Here is a 27,382-nt window from a genome sequence, read left to right as displayed (position 1 = left end):
TTTTTTTTCTTTGAGAAGCAACCCAAACACATTGGTAATATTTCTGTTTGGAGAGTTTAACATTTTTGGCACAGAAAATTTGTTTTTGGAACACAGCCTACTAGAGACACAAAGTCATTAGCTTCTGGGTTATTACAAAGTTAATGAGGAAAGACTGAAATTGTTAAGTAGAATATTGAAATGTGCATTTAATTTTATTTTTTTTCAGTGATACTGGAAACAGACTGACATTTCAAGTTGATCAAAAGGAAAACAAATAACCTCAGCTATGGAGAGAAAAAGACAGCTACAGAAAAGGGAATTTGGGAAAAGACTTTCTCTGGACAGCAGTCTTGTGGTAAGAATGAATATTTACTGAATATATCTTCTGTCATATTTAGTTGTTAATAGGCAATACTAATAATTATGTGCATTTTAAAGGTGTTTATCTATTCATCACAATATGACAACCTTTTGTGATTATTAAGATTCTTCAGAGAAAAAGTACTGGAGGAGTTTTACAGCATCCTCGATAGAAATTTGTCATTATATATAAACATGTCCCTGAATTCACTGAATTTACCCAAGAAAGGAACTCAGACCAATATAACAAACTTTTAATTAAAGTACTACTCAGCCTCTGTGGAATCAGTCTGTATTGCTTCATACTTAGCTTATGAGAGCTGTAGGTTACTTAGGTCATATAATCTGAAATGTTTATTTCACTATCAAGGATACAAATAAAATTTTTTTCATCATAGTGAATGTATAAACTTCTCTAATATCAACTGAAAGATAAACATAAATGTCACATGCTGTAAAATAATTGCTTTTGCTATACATAGGGTTTACATTAATTGGAGATTGCATTCTAATTTATTTTTAGTTAATGTTTTCAAATGCTGACTGAGATGAACAAGGAGTTTTTGAGCAGTACTATGGACACATGACTGGAAAATGCTCATGAATGCTGAACAGTTGTGTTCAAGGATAAATATACCCATGTCAAGTACTCAGCAGGCTAGTTTGCAAATACTGAAACAAGCAAAACTGAGAGAGCCGAGGAAACCCATGCCATCTCTATGCCATCTCTATGACATTAATATAGTTGCTATTCTGAGGAAGCAGGTTGTTGTTACTGGAGCTGCTTTTTTTTTTTTTTTTTTTTTTTTTTTTGGTATTCATATGGCTGAGATTGATGCTGGGAAGTAATGGAAGCAGTTTAGGGTTCATTAGTAAACACCAGTTTGGCTCCTTACATAAAGCACACAAAATACTAAACTTTGCCCAATGCCACTCATAAATAACAAGTCAAATGATTCACAAAGCAGTACTTGATTAGAGGAAGGAAAGGACAGCAGCAGGTTAACAGGGCACCAGAGAATAAGCAAGAATAAGCAATATGTACCAATAGGCATTTGAAGTCCTCATCTCCAGTGGCTCCTTGAGCAGGTATTTCTCATCTCCTGTAACATCCCTTTACACACAGGTAGTGACTGTGGGACCCCAACCCTGTTGCCTGCAATGCTGGGTAGCAAGGCCTCATCCACCCCTGTGCTAACCCCACTACCTGAGCTGCCCACAGCTCACTCTGGCCAGTCACTCCTGCCTCACCCACATTGCAGTCTGCTGCTGAGATTTTCTCCACATAAAAGGCTACAAAGACGTCCTTGAAAGTGGACACTCTTTTGTTTCGTCTCTTTGGTCTGACTTCTGTATTCCCATGATGTAATGTGTTGCCCTAATTTATGGTGATCACATGTCTCAAGCAAATTTTGAGATGATTAATCTACCTTGAATTTTACTCATTATTACAACTATGTAGTTTTCTTATGCTAAAACTGTAGTTTGGGCTTTTTTTTTTTCCCCAGGGTAAAAGGCCCACTGACTTAGTAAAAGCAGTGAACACATACCAAGCAGTGAACACATACCAAGCAGTGAACACATACCAAGCAGGTTTCAGTCTATCCACTGATTCTCTTCATTCACCTGCTGTTCTCTTTATCAGGGCTAGTGGAGCAGTACCACCTTCCCAGGTTTCTGCCCCTTCAAGGACTCTGCTTATCTCCCTTGGGCTTTGGCTACAAGGTCTGCACTTCTCCAGGGTATGTTAATTGGCCAGTGAAGAAATGTGCAGATCATGTTTTAAAAGGGGTCTGCTTTTTTTTTTTCACTGTTTCTGATGATGATGAATTACACCCCTTTATTTTGAAAAATAACATCAGTTAGAGAGATATAAAAGTAGGAAGAGTAGCAAGTTCTCCCCCTGACTCTAAGCTGCCCTCAGAATCCTTATGAGGAGACGTCTAAGCTTCTCCTGTTCAGGACATGCAAATCAGGGCTCTGATGGTGAGAGATAACTGGTTTTAGCTTGTTCAGCCTGCAACAAAACCTGCCCTCTTAGCTTGCATGCACTCAGCAGACCATATCATTCTCTCAGTACTTTAAAACTGTTTCTAGCTTGTGGGTATAGAAGGTAGATTTGGTATGAACTCACAATTTTATGTAATACGCTCCGAGTCCAAAAAAAATCTGGAAGGTTTTGTCTGCTCAGAAGTATGTTTATTCCCAGGGCCAACCTCTGTTATAAGTTCTAGGCATGCACACCCCCAAAACAGACTTCAGCCTAAATCCTGCAGCAAGAATGTACTGCTGTGATCCAAACAATCAGCCATGAACAGTCAATATTTATGTGGAGAAAAGAATACTCATAGAAACTGGGTACTGAAAGCCAAGGGAAATGCTAGCAGTTGTGAATTTTGCACAAAGATATTGCATAGTATGGCAAATCAGTACTGTTTTTCCCAAAATGCTTACAGTCATGTAATGGACTAGATTTGGCCTTTACTAAATGTATTAAGATAGAAACTTTCATTTCCCTGAGGTGACTGTGATCTGCTGTGTGGATGGGAACAAGGAACTAGGTATTTCTGGCTTCCAGTCCCACCTATTGCAAATTTGGATTTGATTTATAGCCAAGATGGTGTACTATGTTTAATTCTTACCCTTCTATATCAGTATGGGCGGAGTAGAGAGAGACATTTGCCAATGTCATAGGGAATGCTGTGTAACACCATCAAAAGTGCTAGTGCATATTAAAATGCTCATAAGGACTTAATTGGAAGAGAAACGGAAACTGTGGCTGTATGAGAAGCTGACACTCTCTCCCTGCTCTTCAGCAAGTGGTAAGCAGGGTGGGAGATTACACAGCTGAAATCAGTCTTCAAGCACTGCTGGTGTGAATTAATGTTAATATGTGCCAGCTGAAGATCTGCGGCTAATTAGCCCATATTGGTGTGAAAGTATTGAAGGACGTCAGGGAAAGAGATATTGCAATATTTCAATATTTTGTACATATAAACTGATCATGTCATCAGCCTGACACACCCAGTTTTAAAACAGTGTCTTTTGCTGTGGGTGGCACTCACAGGTTGTGGTTGCCTGTAGAGTTTCTCAGTGCACTCATCCATTTGCTGTTCTGGTGTCTTGCAGGTCAGTGTCTATGAAGCTTTATATTGAGTCGAATATCTGTAACTAGATCAGAGTCATTCATACATAATTAGAAACTTTTGAGCACTCTTCATTGTTTTGGAAGAGACATTTTGAGATTCAAATGCCTTCAGCAGCCTGTTAGTAAATCACACCAGATGTCTTGTGACTCCACAAAGTTCAACCAGGCAAAGCAAAGCCCTTTGTATTCCTCTTGTTTTCCCCAAATTCCTGTTCTATCATACCTCATCTTAATTATTGCCTTCATATCATATGATGTCTGTCTTTATTACCTTGTATTACCAAATTCTAATCGAGCACTGTACTTTAGTCCATTCCCTTGCTTGTGTAAGTTCTTATGTCTCTCTTGTCCTTTCTCTTTCCAAAGGTTTTGTGTTTTAACCTCTCAGGCATTCAGGGCTGGACACTTTGCTGGGGAAATCTTGCCTTGATTTGCTCAAATGCAGCTTGTCCTTCCAGCATTATGGTATCTCAGAAGGAATTATGATTTCTGTGTGTTTAAAGAAAACATGTTTCTACTTTTGTACTGTGAGATACAAATAGGCGTTTCTGATAACATTCCTCACCCTGCCCAGCTGCACTGCTTTTCCCATCTGCATCAGATTGTAATCTTCTTCTGGAATGCTTTTTTCCATGATTTAATCTACAAGTATTGCATAGTGATGTTTAAAAAAAAATAAATTCCTCTTCCTACCTCATCTTTTAGACTCTGAATATATAGGCCACAGTGGTATTCTGTGGAAGAGTGAGAAAAGGAAAGAGTTGTTTCTGAAGAAAAGACATGACTTTCAACTCCTTAGAATATGGATCTGGGTCTTCAAAATATGACTATGAATTTCATCAGATAGTTTCATATTCAGGCCTATCCCACCAAACAATGAGTTTCAGGCTTCAGATAAGGAGAATCCATGTTAGAGACATCCTTCAAACAGAGAGAAATTTCATAAACAAGAAAACACTCTTCCTTACACCACAGACACAGTAACTACCCTTTTTATCACCTCAGATAAAGGAGAAGAGTTCAGTGTTGTTTTATATACTACTCTACCTCTTACCAGCTGGTGTCTTGGAGGGATAAGCTTTACAAAGAAGGCAAATAAACTTTTTAAAATTAAAAAAATATAGATGCACAAATATGTTCATAAAATGTGCTTCATAGAGGGCATTTTTTTTTTAATTGAGTAATGAAGGACCTTATGAATTAATACTTTACTGGAAGTTAGTAATTTGAAACTGTGTATTTTAACAAGATCCAGAATCCTACCACTATTAGGAAAAGGCAGAGAATGCAGCAGAGGAATTGATAGTACTGCGGCCTAGGTCAAAGGAGCATCTTACTATTTGCTTCAAGGAAATTAGATCCCTATCAGCTTTTAGTCATAATATCACAGATGGTATTCCAGAAATTTCTGGTATAGCAAATGGCTGTTATTGCTCTGTCACCTTCCAATATTGGCAACATGTTGGAGATTTATTATACACCCACTCATTTACATTTGCAGACAAAGCAGGTAAGCCTGCAGTGATGTTAATGTTTCATAGCTTGGATTCAGATGAAACAGCTACAAAATATTAATTTCATAGCAATTCTTACAGGTAATCCTATGAGATCAGTTACAGAAAATAATACCTTTGTAATTTCTACCTGATATTTAAAACCCAAAACATATCACCGAAGGAGGAGACACTTTTTACAGTTTCAATATCATTTTATGCTACCTTACAATGCTATTGTATTTTGGGTTTATAAAGTTTTCTTCTGCTAATTGATTATAATCAAAACACCACAACTCTGAAAACCAAACTGATTTGCGATAGGAGGACTAAAACTTCTTTGGTTCTAAATAGCAGATCTTCCTTCCATCATGTTGTTCTGACATTAACAAAGGTATTTTATTGTATATGTAGTCATAAGATGAAAAGATAGACAAGCATTGAAGAACAAAGTGGAACTCTGCCCTGTTGGATTGCTGTGTAAGAAGTGAAACCAAAGCCATTGTTGTTATTGCCAGACTACTTCTGTTTAGCATGAAAGCAAACTGCAAAATTCATAATATTGTTGGAATGTATTTATTTGGAATACATTGCTTAGCTGTCACATACCTCTGTGTCAGATTGTTTTCTGCTAAAGGAGAAAGAGTTCTTTCTGAAGAACATTTTGCTTATTGTGTGGCTTAAATCCTTAAATCCTTTAGATTTAGTTAAAAAGAACAGCTTTATAAAGTGAAACAGTGTGAACATTTCATGGTTTTAATTTTTTTCATGTTAAATAATTTCAACATATTTAGTTGAAAATAACTAGTGAATGAAAGTAGGTAAATAGAGGACAGAAAGGGATTTTTCTGTGTTCTTTTTTTTGTGCTTCAAACTGGAATACAAGAAGGAAACTAATATGAAAATTCATAGTAAAATACAAAATATACTTCAGTAGCATTTAAGCACATGCTTTCTTAATATAGGTAAAATGAAGACATTTTTGATGTGAGAACATTTCTTTGCTGATATTTGCAATTTATTATTCGGTGTGTGAGGGAGGCAGCTTAGACAGGGAATGCTATTAAAAAGGCTAATGAAAGGATTGGTTGTATTTCAGATTTTCCCTACAGAAGTTCTTCACTAAAAAGAAAACTGGAAAAACCCCCAAAACTAAATAGACCCCAAGCCAAGCTTTTAAGTAATTTGTGTGGGATGAGGAGAGTGTTAGAACATATCACTGCCACCAGGGCTGCATTGGCTACTCTATTCACTGGGGTGCTCCTTGAAAATAATAAAAGCCCTATCCTTTGCCTGATCCAAACTGTCCAGTTGCCTCCCAGGCCCTTTTGATCAGGAAAAAGTCAATGTTTCAAACTGTGCTCTTTATTTATGTGGATAATTTCCAGCCTGACTACACACGTGGTTGGCCCTTGCAGCTGTGGTGGCATTTAGCTAGGGAGATTTGAGAGAAGAATATCTTTTAGAGTCAGCCAGCATTTATCAAAGCAAAAGCTTCTGTTTTATTTAAAATGAAGCTTTTACTTCTGAAAGCAAGCTGGGGTCAAGTGCTTCGCTGGTGGCTCGTGAACTGTGCCCTGCTGCTTTCATTCTGGTCACCCGCTCCTGTGGGACTCTGTAGGATGAGCTTTAATGGCACCACTTTGTTGTAACAAGGGTAGAGTGTAATGTAATGAATCGTACTGGACATGGGAGTAATACCTTCATCAGCCTGTGCTTCTACTGGTTTCATGGGCACAAACACTGAGTTGGATTGGAGGGTGTTGAGAAGTGTGCTTGCGTTATGTGGGGCTGGGAGCCAGGTGTTTGAGGGTTAAGCCTGACATCTGTCACCTCTGATCAATTTCTAACTCAGTTTAATAAATTGCTAATTCAGTTTTCTCATTAATAAAATTCTGATTCGGTTTTCTCATCAATAAATTTGACGTTGTAATAATTTCTCTACCTCATAAGTATTCTAGGAGCGGTCTGTTATTAGCATGAGTCTGTGGCTTGCTTTGATATCTTCAGATGAAAGGTGTCACAGTGAATGTGACGTTACAGCAAAGCTGTGAAAAGTGCTGCACCAGCAAGGCAGAAAGGGAACCCTTCCTACGTGGGAAATAAATTCAGTGAAGGGAATAGCCCTGTTTTTTTCCTAGATGACTGTGACATTCACGGTGTGTCTTACATCACTGTGTAACATAACATAACCCAGCATTTTCAAACAAAAGGTGGCATTAAAAATATTGCCTTGTCAGGTGTCTGCTAATGTTCTAACTTTTGTAGGCTGATAATCCTTTCCACCTAAAAAGTGCTGCCATATTCCCTATGAATCTGCAAGTATTTTTTAATCCTCTCAAAACTTGGATTTTTATTTGTGTGTTAATTTATAATTCAGAATTTTATTCATCTGGATACACCATCAATAAGAAAACCTGTGCCAAGGATTTAATCTGGCACTGCAAAAGCATTGGAAAAGACACACAGAATGTGAGTCTCAGACAAATAGATTTCAGTGTTTTGCAAGCTAAAACATTCATAACATCCAGTGCATACAGCGGGAGTATAAGTCAAGGAGAATGGTTTAATAAAGGTGACAAGTGGGGAATTTTGAGGTAGAAGACAGAATACAGGAAAGAACACTAGTGAAGTACAGCTTGTGTTACTAATTCAATAGGTTAAGGTTTGCACATTCACAGGGAAAACTCTAAGTTAGGGAATTGACACAAGGACTGAGTAAACTGAATTCTAAGAAAAATCCACTCATAAAATCATAGGACAGTTTAGGTTGGAAGGGACCTTAAAGATCATGTAGTTGCAACCCCACTGCGTATTCTTCATGACAAAGTTAGCATCATGCTATTCTGCTAATCTGACTGTAAGGACGTTTATTCCAATGAAGTGCTATCAACTGTCTATAAAATAGACAGTCCTGAAATCTGCTTGAAACTTTTTAGAAAAAGAAAATCCCTGTGTGGGTAGAGTGTGTAAAAACCATCTAAACAGAAGAATAGATTTTTTTTGTGCACACCCAGTGCCTTTAACACCAGGACTTCGAGGAAATGGAGCTATCTATAAATGTAGTGCCAAGAGCACTGACTTGTCTGCATTTGCATTTTCAATAAAGTGAAAGTCGAGTCAAGAGCTCTGGTGTTAGGCACAAGCAAACACAGAAGAAAAGGACCATCTAAACGGGTCAGTTTACAGCAGAAACTGGGGAGAGGTGAGGAGAAAAGAGAAACCACTGGTGTGGGACAGCAGCGCTTAGGGTTGATGTTAGCGTATCCCTAATGCTAACAATGAGGGAAACTGTGGTCTGCATGGATTTAAGGGCATCATTTGCCAGCATAGCAGTACTTCTAGGGTACTAGAAGTATAATTTACATCAGCTTGGATAAAGAGCATAAAGTCACTAGTTTCACAAAGAAAGACAGATGATGGCACTTCCATGTAGCAGTGGTGGAGATGACTGGTTTGGATTTCATTTGTGGAAGACAGATTCAAAAATAAAGAAGTGTGTAAGGCAGCCGACAATCTGGGAAGCAGTTAAGTTACTCTAAGCCCCACTTTTGAGCTCTGGAGCAGCCTGGCAAACCTACCATCATAACTAAAATATATGGGGGCTGTGAGTTCAAAAGGACTCTATGAACCCAGGGAATTATATTAGAAGACATGAGTGTTGGATCTAATGTAAAGAAATGGCTCCATTAGGTGCCAGTGCCGTGGAAAGAACTGAAATTCGTGCTTGAAGTGGTACAGGTAGTGACCTATTGCTTTGATTAAAGCTTATACCAATAGAAATCAGTGAGCCTTTTCAGAAAAACTGGAGATGTGGATAAACAGTGAGCAGTAGGAAGGTGCTTGAAGAGAGACTAAAATTAAAAAGCTCGTACACAACATTGAAACCAAGAAAACAGTGCATGGAGCACACCGTTCCTGAGCAGCAGTTTGAATAATATTCCTGCTGTAAGATACCTCAATGGTTTGTTTATTGATCAAAAGCACTGACACCAACACAGGCAGAAGTGTACTCCAAGAGAGGAATTGTTTACCATTTGTTGCTGCACATCAGAAGTCACATCAATAGGTATATATGGTGACATGGTGACAGCTGAAACAGAACTCATGTCCCTAGAGACTGTGCTTTGACAAACTGCTGGCTTTTGCTTTCTCATATCTTTGGCACATAAACCTAAAGTGACAAATATGAGACTTGAAGGTTAAAATAAAAGCTTTAAGAGAAATTTCTGTAGCTGATCTGCCCTTGTTCATTGTCACAGAACTGGATGCAAAAGTGAAGGAAAAGTAAGAAGTGCAGAGAACAGAAAAGATGGTTTTACTCATGCCTGCAAATTAGCTGCCAGATGGACCAGGAAAAAAACCCAGAGGGCAATGATTATCTGTGGCCTTTTAAAAAAGCTGGGAAATTGGTCTACGTTGCTACAGAATCTCAGCAATTTCACTGACAGACTTTTAACATGAATATATTAAATCCTCACCAATTTCTAAGAAGCTTTTAAAGACACAAACTTGGCTGCAGAGGAGGAACTAAAAATGAAAATGAAGGAAAAAGCAAGAGACAAATGTCTGCATGAATTCTGAGAGTTATTCAGGAAAGAAATTTCAACCTAGTACAATACAAAATTTGGGTGTATCAAGAAGAAATGGTGTTAAGTATTCAACTTGACAAACTCCAGAGACTGAACTGTGAGAGGTTTGTGGTAATTTGCATTTAGATAGCAAAGCTTGGAAGAAAACAGTCATAATTTCATCTCAGTACAGAGGAGACAATGTGCTGAGACCTGGTTTTCTTAAATATTATTCAATCTGAGACATAACTGGGAGTACATCTCCCTCAATTTGGGAGAAGTTTTGCTGTGGAACTATTTGACTGATAGTAGATCTGTATTTTGGATGGAACCCCATGTCTTGATTTGGAGTTTTGATGATTTGCAGTGTGCATGCCAGGCTCTGCTCCCCAGGGCCTTTGGGAGAAGCTGGCAGGTGCCTGCCGTCTGGTCCATAGCCAGCTCAGCAGCCTCCTGCCTTCTTCCCCGAAGATGCCAGCGAGGATCAGGCTGCAAGCAAGGGAAGAGAGTTCAAGTGTTGTGATCCTGCTCCTGGCCGTGATCTTGGGCTGCTCTCTCCCTTTTCCCTTCCCCTTCCCCATCAATTACAAAGTGTAGCTGTGACAGATGTAAGTCCAGCCACAGAAGAGGAAAGGTCATGGAAAGCTTTGGATTTACTGTGAGTGTGCACACACGCTGTGTGTGCCACACGATTATGTGCCTTGCTGTGACATGAAGGCTGTGTATCATCGGACTAGCCAGGGATAAGCACTCACCAAGGGAAATGGATATACCAGGGACCCTTATCTAGGTCTGGTAAGCTACCAAATGCAGCAGTGTAATTGGAGGCTTTGCCTGCCCAGATGTTAAGAGCAGAAGGCTGCCTGTAACAAGAGATCTGAGGAGATTGGGGTTACCTAAATAGGGATTTTATTGGCAAACCTTTTAAAATGCTTCAGGCCTTCAGCAATTAAACATAACGCACACACTGAAAAGCACAAGTCTCCTCTGTCTCTCCCAGTTGTCTGATTCTACTTGAAGACAATCCTGGGGAAAAGTGACAGAGAAATTATGTCCTGTGTTGTTATAATTCCTTTACCCTGCAAGACCAAGAAGTCCTGCTAAGTCAGTCATGGCATCTTCTCACATGTCCTGTTATGAATATTATTGCATCCTTGAGTCTACACTTCTCTCACAGACTTGTGTGCATGTCAGTGTACAAAGGGGAAAAAAAAATGTTTGCAAAAAGATATGTAGGCATTTCCAGATAGATTTATTTTACAAATAGGTATGGTCAGCTTTCCCCAGTGATCTTGAGTTTTGCTAATTTTGTCCACTTACAGTGATTGTGAGATAGCCTCAAATCAAAGCTACAGCTTTGAACTGTCTTCAAACCAGTATTTCCAGCCTGCATTAAAAATCCTGAGATTTTTATATTTGTTTTAGTTCCAGATGGAAAGTCCTGGTTTTGTTCTAAATATATATATATATCTACTTTTGTCCCCCTGGCTCATTTAATTCTCTGTCTGTGATAGATAATGTACACTGTTTTGCTTTACAAGTTTACAATTTTCATCTTTAGATAAAATGTGTCTTCCTGAAAATTTCAGTTAAATCACTTTATGTTTTGCCTTTATGGAATAAGTGTTTCCTCATTAAAAATCAAGCTGCCAAAGAACTGGCTAAATATTTCATGTGGAAAATATTCTTCTTCATGCTGTCGACAGAGCTATGCAAGACTTTGCTGTGTAAATACGTCTTTTGCTGGGCACCCCTGGAGGAAGGGACACTTGAGGATAGGTACCCCAATTCGAGGCATTTTTCTGTTCTAGGGAGTCTGTAAGTCCTTGTTGAGCTCTAATTGCTGCAAATGGTTCTGCCAGCAGCTCGTTCCTGCTTCTGTTCCTGCACCTCTGAGCCTGCGTGTGTGCTTTGGCTTTTAGGGCTTTGTGTGACCCAGATAGGAAATGAGCTGGGATCATTGCAAAGCATTTAAAATAATTGGGTATCAACAGCTGGCTTTATGGAAAGCTAACAGTGTGAATCCAGAGAGTTTTTATGATTTCAGTGGGTATTTTTCCTAGTGTATAAGGCAGATCCAAGTAATTTTGGCTGGGAAACAATTTCCCAACTTATTTCTGTAATGATACCTCGGAGTTTTTCATTATAGTGAAAATCTCTAGTAGGTCTGAAGGGAAAAATTACCTCCATTGTTTCCAGACACCCAATATGTTTTCTCTGTGCTTGAATTTATGAGTTTTGGCAAAGATAACTCATGATATGATCATGTTTCAGGGTAGTGGTTTCTTGCACTGAATCCCAAACAAATGTGTAACTGTTCAGAAGGCTCCAGTGTGTCTTTGGTGATGTACAAATATGGGAGATTGCTCTCCAAAATCCTACCAATCTGTTTTTGTCTTCAGTGTATTATTTACTGCACAGTGTATTGAAAGAGTTTTTTTGAAGTACAATTTACTTCCTAACTCCTTTTGAAGTTTTTATGTCATAAATTGCAGTCCTTGTCAAAAAGAGCAATATTTGACTCTTGATGACAATTCTGTTGTTTGTATTGCTTTGTAAGTAGATTCAAATATGCATGTTTATTAAAGAGCTTTCCTGGAAGACAAGTGCTTGAACCAAATGACTTGGCAGAGTGTAAAGCAGAATTCCTCTCAGATTGAACCATTAGACTGGGACAGAACAGGTATTACCATCCCGAGAAATTTGTTTCATTATTTTGTCTTTTTTTTTTCAACTAAAATGATTTTTTTTTTTTACTTAGAAATGTTGAAAACATCTCCTTTTAAACTGAATTTACTTTCCTCCCATCTTTGCTGCAACGCTTTCAGTCATCATTTGTATTCCTTGCATTCCCCTGCTGCCCAGCTCCCCACGTGGAGCAGCAGGTTACACAGCTGTCATCCTCTGAAGTGCTGTCTCTGGAGGAGAAGCAACCCCAGACTCTGACTGGTACACGGGATGGAGGAGGTGGAGGCACTCAGCAGGTGAACTACAGTGCTCTCTGTGGCCTTAAGCACACCAGGCTTGAGAGTAAAAACAAAAGGCTTCTGACTCATACTAAGAAGGGCTATGTGGGTATGTGTGTGTGCATTAGATTCATGTAAGTTGTCCTCAGAAATCAAACATTTTGTGTTATCCTAAAGGAAATCTGTTTTATAAGAATTATATTGTTATTTTCCTTCAAAAATTCTGATTTTTCTTGTGGAAACCGTGGTCTCCTCTGGAGTAGTCTATGAAAAGTTCCTGAACAGCTTTTGTAAAGCTAGAGAAGATACTGTTTTTAACTGTAGCCGGTCTATCTATTGCCTTACTCCACTTAGTAGAAATTTCAGTGGCATTGATTAGATAAATATCTCAGGCGGGAAGGTACATACTGCATAAAAGTTAAGGTGACAGAATCTACCATTGCAAGTGTTTGCATCTTATCTCACTGTGTCTTTTATATGTCTTGAACTCTGGAACAAAATGGGCTTTTTTCTGATGTACATCTGTCTAAGGCAAAAACTGAGCTGATCTCCTCTGTTTATTCTGTAGATATTTTCATTCAAACATTTTTTAGTTATCAACTAGCATCTCATGCCTGTTGCTCCTGCTGTTACTGAAGGTTGGATAGGAGTTTTCTCTCATGTTGTGTCTTTGTAAATTGGATCATCTTGTGATACTGAACCATGCTGGTTGTCACTGGCTAAGCAGCAGGTTCCTCCTAACCCTCTTCCATGTGTGGTTCTGTTTGATAGGATTCTTATATACTTTCCAATCACCTTGTAATCTCAGTTTCATCTGCAGCTTCAAGCTTTCCTTTGAACACCACATCAACTACATTGTCAAGGCTTTTTTTGTTTTTTTTTTTTCATCTGTGTAGGAATTCAGCAGAAGCTCAGGTCTCGCTGTCTCAGCAGGACAGAGAGAGTTTGATTTATAAGTGGATAACAGCACAAGTTGAATTATTACAGTAGGTGGCTCACAGCCTTCCAGATTGGCTTCTGCACGGTATTCTGGAGTTTGTGCAAAATTCACTGTATGTTCTAAAGGACATACAATTAAATGTGTCTGGAAATCAGCACACCACACTGACACAAGGCACTGAATTACTTTTGAATACGGAATTGTTTAAACCTAAAAAGTTTTAAATATGCTTCCCTCCCCACGTGCCCGCGTCCAGCTTTTTTATGGCATAGGAATGAATTTAATGAGTATAACATACATCACTGAAGAGCTTTATCTCACCTTTGCTCACTTACTGTCCTTGAGGGACTTGGTCACTGCTGGTGTCGTGTTGTTGTTTCCTTCTGGTGTTTCCCTCTGATTTCTTTCAGAGTCAGTCCTAAGTGACCTGGGAATCTCCTTCAATGAAGGCTATGTGTTTCAAAGGAGTTAGGTTTTTTGCATTCACCAGTTTTATGATTACTGCTCAGCAATTAAATTAATCCTTTTGATTTATAATTGCTTAGTTCTGCTGACTGTGAATTGACTAATGACTGCAGATGTATTGCTTTGGGCATTCCTCTTTGGCTACTTTATTTACAGAAGTGGGATGCTGGAAACTTTCAGACATCTTAAGTCACTAGTTCCTTTGAAAGACTTAACTAGTGTGTCTTCAACTCTTCAGAAATTACATTTACAAAAATGTGTTTGATAGGGAGTTGCTAGCTGCAGCAATGCAGCCTTACCTACCATACCAAGGTAAAGATTTGTAATTATGCACAGATCAAACTATTCTTCATCTGCCAAAACTTTGCTAATGCAGATTTGACAATTAAAACTACTTTATTATCTATATAGAATAGTTTATATGGCACTGAAATTACAGCATCTATTCTTTTGAGTACAGAATTAACTTTCTGAAATGAGCAATTATATTATGTAATTCATTTTTACATCAAGATTAATTAAAAAATAAATCCTTTAGGTATTTCAGGACTGTGAGATAATTTTAAAAATTATTTTAATAGTGGAATTTAAACTTTAAAAAAGTCAGGCTTACTGTAAGTACATTTAATTTTTTTCATTCTGTTTTTAATAGCTAAAAGTTTCTTCTTCAGAGGATTCTTCTTTCTTCCAAGTGAAAAATACACACTCCATGTTCTTCCTTTTGCATAAAGCAGAGGGCACAGGTGCTTTTTTATTGAAAAATGCACCATTCAGATTAATTATTACATCCTATTGGGATGGGACAAGACTGGAAAGATGCCTGTTGTTTATCCATGAGCACTGGGACTCCACTACCTGCAGAGGATGAACAAGGCAGAAGGTCAACTCCAGAACTTCTGGAGTTTAAGGGCAGAATGAGTTAAGGCAAAATGTGTATCATGTTGGTCAGTCTCACATGTAACACCAGGCCTTTCTAAGGAGGATGTGACTGACTTCTCTGCCTGTTACTGACTATAGGTGTTGCTGATATTGGATCAAGGACAGCGTCACTCACAACTCCATGCTGCTGTTTGGGACCAATTCTGGGCCATACAAAAGGAAGTCCAACACAGCCTGCAGCTTTCTTACCCACCATGTCCCTAGTGGCACTCAAAGATGTGGGCTTCTGTCAAAAAACCAGTTTAACCCCTTTGAGCCTGACTTCAAGACAGTCTTAAACAATTGTAGTGCCCTGGACTGTGACAGAACAATGCAGCCAGGACGAAAAAGTTTTAAAAATTAAAATAACAAAATATAGATAGTTCTGTGGACAGAACTATGACGGATCACAGTTACAGCCACATGGTTTTCACTACCACAGATAACTTCTGTGCCTGTGAACTTTACACCTTAATATGCATATATCATCTTAAATCTTTGACTCTAAATTTGTAATGCTTCTTTTCCAGATAATTAAGATATCCTTGCAATGCTTTTGCCTGTAGCCTTCTGCTGATAGTGTCAACTCTAGTTTTAGCCCTTTTGCACTGGCTAATAAAAACTAGTTATATAGTTCTGTGGCTCTGTGCAGATGTGCTCTCAGGTCAGCCCTCCCACGGAAAGCTCAGTCGATGTGGGCTCTATAGGAGGGATGGAGATGAGGGGCCCTGTAAGGTGGTGCTGGATCAATGAACTGATTTGAATATACTTCTTGCACTTAACTCAGTGAGAAACATTTGAAGCTCCTACCTGTGAGCCTCAACTTATCTTGTAGAGATATATGAATTATTAACAACCATAAATGTTTCTAGTCCTTTTGTAAAACTAACCTCCTGTATTTATTTTCGTGGTGGTCTGCAATCTGAAGGTGTTAAGTGTAATCAGCTGAGGGCAATGGGGTTGTTTGGTGGGCTTTTAGTCAGGTGTGCTCATCGGGCTTTATGTGTGCTCACAAATGCCCAAGAGAAGCAAATAAAACAGTGTGATATGAAAGAGTTACTATGAATTAAAACTGTGTTGACCCAAATCCTCAGATCCAAACATTTCTTAATATGTTTAGCTTAGGGCCTATCTCAGATAAGAGAGGAAATAACTAAGTGAATATATTGTCCCCCTGTGGAATTCAGGAGGTTTCTGAGGTAAATACTGTGGATGAACTTTTAATAGAGTTCAATAATTTCCTGACCTTAGCTAATGGTGGTAACTGTAACTGGATCTCTTGATGCAGGGTATGACAGGGTGTCCTGGAAAGTCGGGAGTTTTTCCTTTCCTGGTACTTACCTTTTACGAAGATCCTGGTAGTGCAGGAGTCAGTAGGCAGTTGGTTTGATCTGTGCCTTGTCAAGTGTGTTCCTGTGGAATTAAAAGAGAAAAAACAAATTCCAGAGGTAGAATTCAGTGTGTTAAATATATGAAATAAAACCAAGTTTAATACTACAACCAATATAAATTTCTTTCCCTCAAATGAAGATTAAGATTTAGGGCGTATTTTGAGAAGTGTCTCAAAGCATAGAATTTTGGAGATAGAGGTTTCCAATTTCAAACCAGAGATGTACCTTATTTAAAAGTTGCAGAAAAAAAAATCCAATTTTGTTGTAAATAAATAAGGGGAAACCTTATAACTCTTGTTTACCTTGTTTTGAGTGTACGAGTTTGTGATTTCAGGACTGGAGACCGATAGGTATTTTTATCATTGCCTATCGTGCTCATTAAAATACAAAGCACACTACTTGGGCTTTGGACTTGTACTTATTTGCATTCATATACAAACATACGTAAAATGCTATGAAAATATCAATCCCTGCAGGCAAAATAGGGAAAATATAAATATATGTTTAGACTCAAGCCTGGAGGCAGCATGAAGATGTTTGAGGGACGGTGTGCTGGTGAGTTCCTTCAGTCTGCCATCACAGTGGAGATAGGGGATGGAGATCCATGAGACAGCAAAGGCACAAGGATTAGTGAGATGTTAGGAACCACATAAATGCCTGAGAATGGTCATGTAGGAATGAGGGCTTCTCGCCCCCCCAAAAAGGGTAGAATCAATAACCCAGCTGAAGTGCATCTGCACAAATGCACACAGAATGAGCAACAATCAGGAGGAGGTGGGAGCCATCGTTCAGCAATAAATAGTGTTGCCAGCAGGACCAGAGCAGTGATTATCCCCCTGTACTCTGCCCTGCTGAGGCCACACCTCGAATCCCATGTTCACTTTTGAGTCGCTCACTACAAGAAAGACATTGAGGTCTTGGATTGTTTCCAGGGAAGGGCAATAGAGCTGGTGAAGGGACTGGAGCATGAGACCCTGAAAGGATTATCAAGCATTGGAACAGACTGCTCAGGGAAGTGATGGCATCAGCATCCCTGGAGGGATTTAAAGGACATGTAGATGTGGCACTTGGGGACATGGTGGACTTGGCAGTGCTGGGTTAATGGTTGGACTTGATGATCTTAGAAGTCTTTTCCAACCTAAAGGATTCTATGATACAATATATGTGTTTGGAGTCACTTTTTGTGTGATCTTGGAGTATCAGAAGCAATTGTGAGATAACATGCAACCTGAGCCAGTTCTTGTTTGTTTGAAAAGCAGGTGAAATGATACAGTAAGTTAAGACATGGAGAAGGAGAGAAGGGCCATAAAGTTAAATGCTAACCAACACACTTCCTGCCTTGTTAATCTGCATATTACAGAAGAACTTTTCTGTCAACCTCCTTTTCAAAATTAGGCTTTCAGCTTGAAGCTTCAAATTGAAGAAGAGACAAGGCCTGATTTGACCCCCATATGCTTCAGAGTAAATCAAGCATCATTTTAAGGAAGTCAGTGAACCAAGCTCTTATGTGATATAAATTGGCACTGACGATAATCAGGCTATTTCAGTTTATACTAAGACAGAATCAGCTGCAATTGAGAGCCTAACAGTCAAGTAAGTGTGACTAAAATCAGGTCAACAGATTAGAAACCTGAAATATTTCCTTTTGCTAGAGCTGCTTAAGGACAGCTTTGAGGCAGTTCCATGAAGGGCAAGGTGGTGATATTTCTACAGATAGATGCTGATCTGAGTGAAGGCAGGATCCTGGCCCTGTAGCTCTGTGAAATTGCTTTGTTCCATCAATGGAAATCTCATCAGCATGCTCTTGTCTCTGGTTTTCATGGATCTCCATCAGAGAAAGAAGTGTCGATAGCTTAAGCACTTAAGACTTTTTCAGTGTTTGGAACAGATTTCTTGGCTTGTATAGCAACTTCAGAAATCAAGTGCTCAGTGTAAGTATCCTTCCAGTCATCCTAGGGAGTCAGTTTGGGTTCAGATGTCTTATAACCTGTAGGTATTACAAGTCCTCTCCTGTATCAGTCAGCTGAGAGCATGAATATTTTCAACCCTTGGCTACACAGTCCTTGAAACAACTTATGGTGTCTTATCTAAACATCCCTTGCACAGTCTCTGATGTATGAGTCAAGAGGATGAGTGTCACACAAGATATAAAATGTGTTACATTAAATTTCCCTTTCCTTCTGGGAAAACCCATAAAGAATGAAAATGACTAATTTCCCATTTTCAATTTCCTTAACAACTGTAATGATTAGAAAGATTTATTTAATTAAAACTGAAGAGATTCTCTACAGTTTATTGGAGGAGACCATTTCTTTCTCATGGAGGGCATATGATTTTCAAAGATCAAAAGTTTTGCCACTCTTTACAGAAAATGAGTTCCAAGAGTTCCATGAGTTGCAGAAACTGGGCTTGGACATCCCTCAGTGTCTGTGCTACATGCTAGGTTGGCACGGGAGAAAATGAGTGTCAAGATTAATGGTGCTGAGTGAAATGGTATTTGCTAAGTTGCTACATGATATTTGTCTGCGTTGGAAGGACATGTACCATGTCAGATGGTGCTGTTTAGCTTGCCCATAAACTTGACCTGAAAAAGCCCTGTTCCCATGCTACTTGCCAGTAAGGCCTTCTTGGACTCCTGGAAGGGAAAAGAGTGAGCTCTGTAGCACTCTCACTTCCCACAGACATCTACCCTGTATCTGTTTTACTTGCCCAGAGAGCCTGAATATTCTCAGGATGGAGCTGTGAGCTAAACAGATGTGATGGTTTCATAAAACATCACGTGTTGTGCATTGTTGGGGGAAGGATGTTCCAAGGTCCTCAGAGGAATAATACTCTATCTTTAAAGTTTGCAAAGTTCATTTCAGTAAGGCTGAAAAGTAAAGAAATGATGTGACAATGCCATGGTTAACTTGGACAAGCTCTGTTGAATTGAACAAGTCAAGTAACCGGTGTTGTTTCATTGCTCAGTTGGTGTTAAATATTCCCAATGTGCACACAAGATGTGGCAGAGACGTGGTAAGGAAGGCAATTAGTTGTGCAGAGGAGATAAGCAGCGAGCTGGTGCTCGTTTTGTATACACTGGGAATTGCAAGGTAATGTAACGTGTGCTGCATTTCCACCTGCAGTGCTTCTCAGAATTCTTCACACTAATTTCTGTGTGTTTAGTCTAAAGATTTCCTTAAGAAACAGATTGATTACAGGCAGCCTGGATTAGAAACACTGCATTGGAGAGGGAGTTTGCACAGACTGAAACAACAAAGAACAAGGCAATGCTGAATCCACTGCGCACAAACATGCCTCAGTGAATAGCACTCCCTAAGCTTATTTAGCACTGTATGCTGCAGAATATGCTAAACAAAGAACAAATTGCTGCTCTAAAGAGCTCGCAGACATAAGAACCAGAATCCAGATGATACAGTGAATAATCTGTGCCAGATAAGCCTTCTAGCTGAAATGTTCAGAAGTCCTTAATTGGAAGGAGCAAGGGGATGTAAGTGGGAGGTATGTGTATATCATTAGCAAGAGAACAAATGTCTCCAGTTTTAACTAATGTTGACTACAATAAATTAAAATAAAAAGAAACAAACTGACATTTGATTTGAAGCCTGAGATGAGTGTTAATTTGAATTTTCTTGACACACCTGGCTTGTTTCGTAGTCTCAAGATTACTTAATTGGACTTTTTGTGCTTCAATTTTTTTTGTTTTAAGAAATGTCAGGTTATTACAAGTTCCAGAACAAAATAACGGAAAAAAAGCCCACAAAAAAACCCCAAACCCTTTTCATGTTAGATGCTGTTAGAATTCTATGACTTCAAATGGAGTTTGACTCACCCTGCCTAAACATCCCCAGCTCAGCCTCTCCTTTTTTTCTATCCAAACCTTGCCTTCAGCTCTTCCTTCAAACATGTTGCTGCTGACAGCTACCCTGTGCTGCCTCTGAGGTGTGGATTTCTTGAGGGTGATTTGCTGCCATGGAAGTTCAGCTTTTCAAAACTGCAAAGTTTTGGGAGAGAGGATGTGCTCTTACGTAACTTTTAAGTGCAGGTGATTGTCTAGGAAATGGATATACAATGTTCATTAACTGATGCTGAGCCCTGATGGAAGGGAGAGGTATAGAAGGATCCAGGACAGGGAAAGTATGTTTAAATATGAGCCAAAAAGCCTGGACATAACAGTGGTCACTGCAGCATTGCGTTAATGTGTTGTCTTGATATGCCTCAAGAGCTCATGAAGCAGTGCTGCTTAGGCACCCATTGAAATCAATTTTAAGGAATGTCAGAGAATCATAAGGTGAATTATACTCAGTTAAAGTACAAGGATACAGCATTCAGGGTTTGCTTTTTCATATTCCAGTCAGGTAAGAAACTTCATTTTCTAGTGGGAAATAGAATTAACTTCTCTAAGACCTCTTGAAGTCTCTTGTTCATTTAAAGTTTGTGTTGTCTTTTCCCTGATTTAGTGCTCCCTCAAGCTGAAGTTCCTCTCCCGCTGTGGGGAGGAGAATACAATATTTAGGGAGAGACCTTAGATCGACTATTAACTCTTTATGTTTGGGGAATTTGCAGGTTGAAATACTGCCATACATAGTATCCAATGTTTCTCATCTCAGTCATTCTCCTCACTGGAGCTGGTCTTATCTTTTCATCATAGAATATATTGTAATGATGGGTGGTTGTGGGTATAATAAATCTCATGGCTGCTTTTTCTATAAGTAATCTGAGCAACTTGACTGTAAATAATGTAAAAAATGTGACCTTTGTTCCTAATCCTGCAACTTTGAAAAAGCATTTTGAGGGATGTTTTTAAATGTTTTCTGTATCCTATAGCATTTTCAAATTTACAGTTCACTCCTTGCTTCCGTAAGCTTTTAAAGCAATAACACTGACAGTTCAAGCAAGTAGAGTTATTCAGTTCTGTGCAGATCCTGGGATACAATGAAATTATGATGTCAGGAAGATTCAAGCCTTGCTTTAGTCAACTGAAAATATTGACAGAAAACAAATAAAATCCAGCTTTTTCTGGTGAACCCAAGCATCTCTTCTCATTCACCCAAGCGTTCTTCTTGGATGTGGGCATGTGAGTTGAGAACATTGTTTTATCGAACACCATTCCAGCTGTAGAATTCCATATTATGCAATTCAAAACATCTTTAATATTTTGCTTTCTTGCGGTTTTCTATGATACCCACTGTAGAAAGTATTTCTGAGATAAACAAGCAATAAATCTGTCACTGAATGAATTCTGTTTGTTCAGAGATGATGATTGTCCTTGCTGCAAAAGCTGTACCTTCAGCTTCACAGAAGATGCAACTGCAGAAAGAGAAATTGCACTCATTTTTCTCTAAACACTTGTATTTTAAACCTGTGTTTTCGAGAAGTGCATGTAACAAGTATAAAATTCAGAATATTTTTTCTGTAATGATAAAATAAATAAGTAAATGAGCATAGCTTAAAATTTGGATTTTTTAAAATCTAATTTATTTAATGTATTCATTTTACATATCAATGTTTTACAGCTGAAATTATGGAATCCTTGATGGAAATTAGTCTTTGGATTCAGCATGCCTATAATTAAACCAGAATTGATGAGCTCAAGGAAAACTTTTGCCATATTATCAATAGGAGCCAGGGGAGGACAAAATGATTAAAATTGTGTCTAAATCCATCCAGTAAAGATAATGATGTTTACTTGCCAGTAATTCCACTACAGTTTGAGAAGACATATTGCAAATTGTGCCTGTTTTCTTTAAAGTATACAAAATATAAGTTAAGTGGGGATTATTTGGAGGGTGAGCTTTGTTCTAAGGTGCACAAGTGGGATGGGACTGGAGTTTTTTAACTCTTGAACTGTTTTGCAAGTGGAGGAAGCCACAGAGACAACAGGTTGGCATGAGACCCACTGACCAAAGCAATTACATGGGCTCCTCACCTGGCACGCTCAATATGAGTTTAGGTGTGCAACAGTTTCATTTGGTCAATGGACATGTGCTTACAGCTTCACGTGTGAAAGCAATCAGGGAAAGAAAACAAAGAATCCAGCATCTGTGTGTGGCCTTTCAAACAGCAGACAAATGGCTAATAAAGCACTGACCCAAACCGATTGCTGCCAAATGGGCACACACAGAATGCATCCAACCCAGCCCAGCAGGGAGAGGGGGAAGCCACCTTTGTCAAGCTGCAGCGTTTCCACACATATAATGAAGGAAGTAACTGCAGTATTTTAAATATCACAAAGTTACAATTTTACGGATGAGTACAAACCTATGAGTACGAGCCTATGGGTACAAGCCATTTGATATGGTGGAATGTATCACTTGGTAAAATAAGGAGACTTGGGGCATGACCAGTTATCATCAAGGCCTCTCCGAAAAGAAATTAAATTAGGTTTTCACAGGAATCCCTGGAAACAGTAGGATTGGCAAAGGAACAACCACTATCATCATGGGCTACTGCAGGAGGATGGTGGTTGTGGGATACCTTGGTCCAGGTACAGGTTTTGGAGGATTTTTCTGCCCTGGCAGAAGAGGAGAGGTCAGAGCTGTGGAAGGGCCTTTTCTTCTTGTGGATGCTGCAGCTCTGGGACACACAGGGTGTTTGGGGGAAGGACTCCCCTGCCTGTCCTGTAGCCAGAAAATGTCCCCCCAGTCTGGCCACAGTGAAGTGATTCAGATGAAAGCCCCTAGTGGGAATTAGGAAAGCTCTGCAAGAGAGGTCTTGTATTTGGGATAGCATCTGTTGCAGTGGGCTACTGTTAATTTGCTTAAAATGCAGAAAACTTGCAGCTTGTGGTGAATCTTCTCATATGATAAATTGACCTATGTTCTGGATTTTTTGGCACAGGCATTTCTGTCTATATACTTGGTTGAAGGAAGGAGATAATGATGCAGTTTTTGCTGTGATTTTCTTGCTGTAAATTTGATACTATTAGTGTTTTCTTGTTTTTCATTTTGCTTGTGCGTCATTGTTTTATCCCTACGAAATAAGGATAAATATATTCTCTATGAATAAAGATAAAGGTAATCTTAGAAGCAAGGTTTATATATTGGTTTTATACTATGATTTTTTTCTAGTATTTGAGATACAAAAGCCTTGCCAAACTTATTTTTGCACCGCTTTCCTCCATTTTCTTTCCCTTCCCTACTGATGTTTCTAGACCATACAGAACTGGAAAACAGCAGTAGGGAAAGGCAGTGTGGGCTGCATCCCTAGCAATGCAGCAGTATCAGACTATTTTTCTCTTTCTATAACTGTGAACAAAGCACTGTTTGCTTTTTGTTCATGACAAACAGGCCAAGTGTACTACCCTGGACAGACAGTTGTTGGGTCTAGCCTCAGAACTCTATGTTTTATAAACACTCCCCTTGGAGCTGCATTTTCTGATAGACCTGAAAACAACATTAAATTCAAATGCAACTTTCAGGCAACTTTCCTGCATATTCTATCAGTCCCAAATTCCCAAACATTGCCAGAAGTAAGAGTAATACAGAATACAGAGATGAATTGGTAGGACAGCTGGTCTTTGTCTCTGCACAAGGGTAACCCAGATTTCACATTAGCAAACAGATACTTCAAGTCATATTAGAGATTTCTAACATCTCTAGTCAGACCTTGTAGCTCTATCAAAGCTGCTTATATGATTGTGGCCATCTGTGAATTGCTAAAGGACTTTTTGAGCTCACAGCATATGTTTGTGCAAAGATATATAAAATAGAGCATAGAAAAGTGTGTATTAGAAGGGTGATGGTGAAGAGGATTGGCTCATCTCCTTGGTGAAGGCTCCATGACTGCTGTATAGCTGAGGGCTTTAGGGCAGTGGCTCTATGCTTGTAGATACAGCCTGGAAGAGTTGATGTATGAGCAGATAAATGAGTATTAAGGCTTATAACAAGTACTGCCAATTTTTAAATTTGAACAGCACAGAGTTAACCTAGCTTTTACTGTCTGGAATGGGGCAGCCAGCAGATAACCTTACTCTCCTTTTAACTTTACAACTACCTCAGTAGTCTCAAGAGTTGCTTCAGCAGGAAGAATCAAGCATCTCTTATCAGTTCACTCCACTGGCTGAATTACTGAATAAAATTCTGTGGCCCTCATTATTCATGAGGTCAGGCTTGAAGATAATGATGGTCCTGCTGCCCATGAAATCTAGTACTTCTGCAGTTCTAGAGGGTTAAGGATCAGAAACTGGATTTTGGTGTCATGCCCTGGCATTACCTGTCTTCATTATTCAGGTCTATAATGCTATGAAGCCACAATATCCCTAGTGCTATTCCCAGAGGGAAAAGAGATTTGCAGGATTTTATTATTCTTTATAAACCAACAAACAGGGAAAGCAAGATGTAGCATAACTTTTCAAAGATGATGGGCAAAATGGAAGTGAAAAAGAGAAACCAGTAATTAGAATCTACTTCCAGTAATGTCCTTTTAGTGTGACCAATGCTCTGTCTCAGTTTCATCTTCAAGCTGGTAGTTTATACCTTCCCTGAAGTGCTTTGCAATCCTTTGAGACTGCTCTGGAGGACAGGTTATCATCATGGAATGTCAATTCTATTTTATGGGTAGAAGTTACTACCAATAGTTTGACGTATGGACAAAATTTCATCATCCCTAGTGGAAGGACTGTGTGAAGAGTACATGGAAGCAGCCTATGAAAAGTAGCAAGAGAAGTTGTATGAAGGGAGGCAGGTAAGTCTAGGGAAGAACTTAGACAGAATTGTTTCACCATCTAATGCAGCAGCCAATTGCCTTGAGCTCCTCTTCTTTCACTGACATTTGGGATGGAGGGAAGAGCTGCTGTACTTTTAATAGAAATGATGCCACTTTAAAATTCCTTTGACCTTTAGGCCAGAAGGATATACTGTACTCAAAATATTAATTTAAAACCAGGATTTTCTAAAAAAAAATTATGAATAGTGGGTCAATGAGAGGGCTATTTCAAAGAACAAAGACACTTTTAATATTTATTCTGTGTTAAGCTGGTTTGTAAAAAATCTATCTGTTCCTGTTCTCTCTGGAGTAATGCATCAGATTGTGACTTGTCTTGTCTGCTTGCATTAATAGCATTGCTTTATCATAAATGTTATAACAATGTCTCATCTGAGTTTTCTCATGCCTTCAATGTAGGACTGTCACAACGAAACCTTAAAGAATATGTGCCTTTTGATTCACCACTTTATCAGCACTGTCCTGATCCTCCAGCCATTTTTAGAGCTATTTGTTTTATCTTTGCCATGTATTGCTTTGCTTTTGCTTTTAGAATCCCAATGGAATTTTCAAACCGATCTATCAAAGACCAAGGAGATCTGGTATGAATGAAAGAAAAATGGAAAAAGGAAGAAGAAAAGTGGGATGTTTGAAACATGTCAACTTGTTGTATCATGTCTTTCACGTTAGGGCCAAAACTCAAGAAGGGAAGACAGGGGAAATCCACAGTTTCATTTTTAGCTTGAATTTTTCAAGACAGAAAAGTGTTCCAAAGAACACCTGGGAAACTCTTTCTGAGGGCTGTCCCATCCAGTGCAGACCGTGTGATGAATCTAAGATCAATATCTTTGTCACTTTGTATTGTATCCAGTAGAATAAGAAAATATAATTCTCTAGCTCTCTATTAAGATATAAAATACCAGATAAAAAACTAGGAATTTTCTTGCTGAAATGTACCACGTTTTTATTTATAAAGGTCTCTGGCATTTCCCAGTTAAGCATAGGAAAATTCTGAAATGTGTGCTGAGACATTTCTTGCCAAGCTCTATTTGCAATATTTACATCCACTGTGAGATATCTTAGGTTGTGCCATTGACAGATCACAGGAAAATTACCTTTTCCTAGGAGAAGTGGCATAAATGTCGTGAACATGTGCTGAAATGGGAGATTTCTTCAAAGAGGAGCTATAGGGCACGAGTGGGGTGAGCACAGAAACAAAAGCTAGGGGCTTATCTTCATACTGACTTTCTAGCTAGACTCTCCATATCCCAAAAATAGTTATACTTAACCCATGAGGATTTGTGAATCATATTCGAATGAAATTGCAATGTATGAATAGTGTGCCAAATTTCTATTAGCTATTTTGAAGTTATACATTTTTTATCATATAAAGTATGCTAAAATTGTTCCCCATCTCCTTCTTGCCTGTTTCATTTAAACAATGTTGACAGCTAGAGCTGGTAGAAGCATTCTGAATTAAAATTAAAGTCAGTGCAAAAATAAACCAAACTGTCTCTGTAAAATAATTAATTCATTTTGTTGATGAACTCCATTTGCCATACACTCTAAGTCTTGTTAAGTAAAGATAACAATATAATAGATTACCACAATATTCAAACACCTGAGGCAGGCATTTCTTTATAAAATTCGGGGGTTAGACTCTTCTCTCATATTCTGTCTCCTTCACTTTCTGTATGTACACACATAAAATTATAAATTATAAATGACACATTTTTTGAGGGCAGAATTTGATTCTGAGTTAGGTACAATGTGTTTGTTGAACTAATGGCTATAATATTTCTTTTGAAATGCTATATCCTTTCTATTGTTTCTATTTTTTTGCCCTGTAGGTAATCAAAACCATTTATAGTCAACTGATATTAAGTGAGACATGACTGTAGTGTTCATACAAGTTAGGAAAACTGAAAGTTGGAGTTGAATTTTTTAGATTATCCTCTGTTCAGCAGTCAGTACATGTACTGTTGACAAAAGAAGAAATCACTCCTCAAAAGCAGAGGCATATATTTTGGTTGAAGGTCTTGTGTACATACAAGGTCTCCATGAAAGTGGCAAAGGACTTAATTTTATTGGCAGAAGTAGTAGTTTTGACACAAAAGCCTTTGAAGAGATACCATTGCTCAAAAAACTTGTGTGTTAGGCTAGTAATGCTTCAATATTGAATATGTAAGGGTAAAATGAAAATCAAATAAAAGTGTGTTTGGAGCTACTCTACAGATCTGTTCCTGTGTGTGTTGGAAGTGCGATTCTCCACATGCTGAGGAAAATACACATCAGTGTCATTTCTGGTGCCCCTCATGCACTGTGTGTTACAGTATGTAGTAAAAGGTCTTAGAAATGACAGAATGGAAAATTCTCTTGTGTTTTACAATCTTTGTGCTCTTGCTGGGATGGTATCCCAAGACTGTGGGGATGCACCTGTGTGCA

The 27,382-nt window shown here is 38.7% G+C and overlaps 1 protein-coding gene across 4 annotated transcripts in view; it reads left to right on the top strand.

Moving 5' to 3' along the window:
- Positions 1 to 212: 212 nt before the first annotated feature.
- The window catches only part of NCKAP5 (NCK associated protein 5), a 350,456-nt gene continuing 323,286 nt past the window's right edge, over positions 213 to 27,382 (top strand). For all 4 annotated transcript variants that reach the window (XM_039382174.1, XM_039382176.1, XM_027723607.2 and 1 more), the window contains exon 1: positions 213 to 337. In XM_039382174.1, coding sequence (XP_039238108.1) covers positions 269 to 337 — 69 coding nt within the window. In that variant the 5' untranslated portion in view covers positions 213 to 268. The remainder of the gene's footprint in view (positions 338 to 27,382) is intronic.

The sequence above is a fragment of the Pipra filicauda genome, unplaced genomic scaffold (genome assembly GCF_003945595.2).
Source record: "Pipra filicauda isolate LSUMZ 115617 unplaced genomic scaffold, ASM394559v2 scaffold10_size6260569_pilon, whole genome shotgun sequence".
Lineage (NCBI taxonomy): Eukaryota > Metazoa > Chordata > Aves > Passeriformes > Pipridae > Pipra > Pipra filicauda.
The sequence above is the reverse complement of the archived record's forward strand: the minus strand, read 5'-3'. Positions and strand labels throughout refer to the sequence as shown.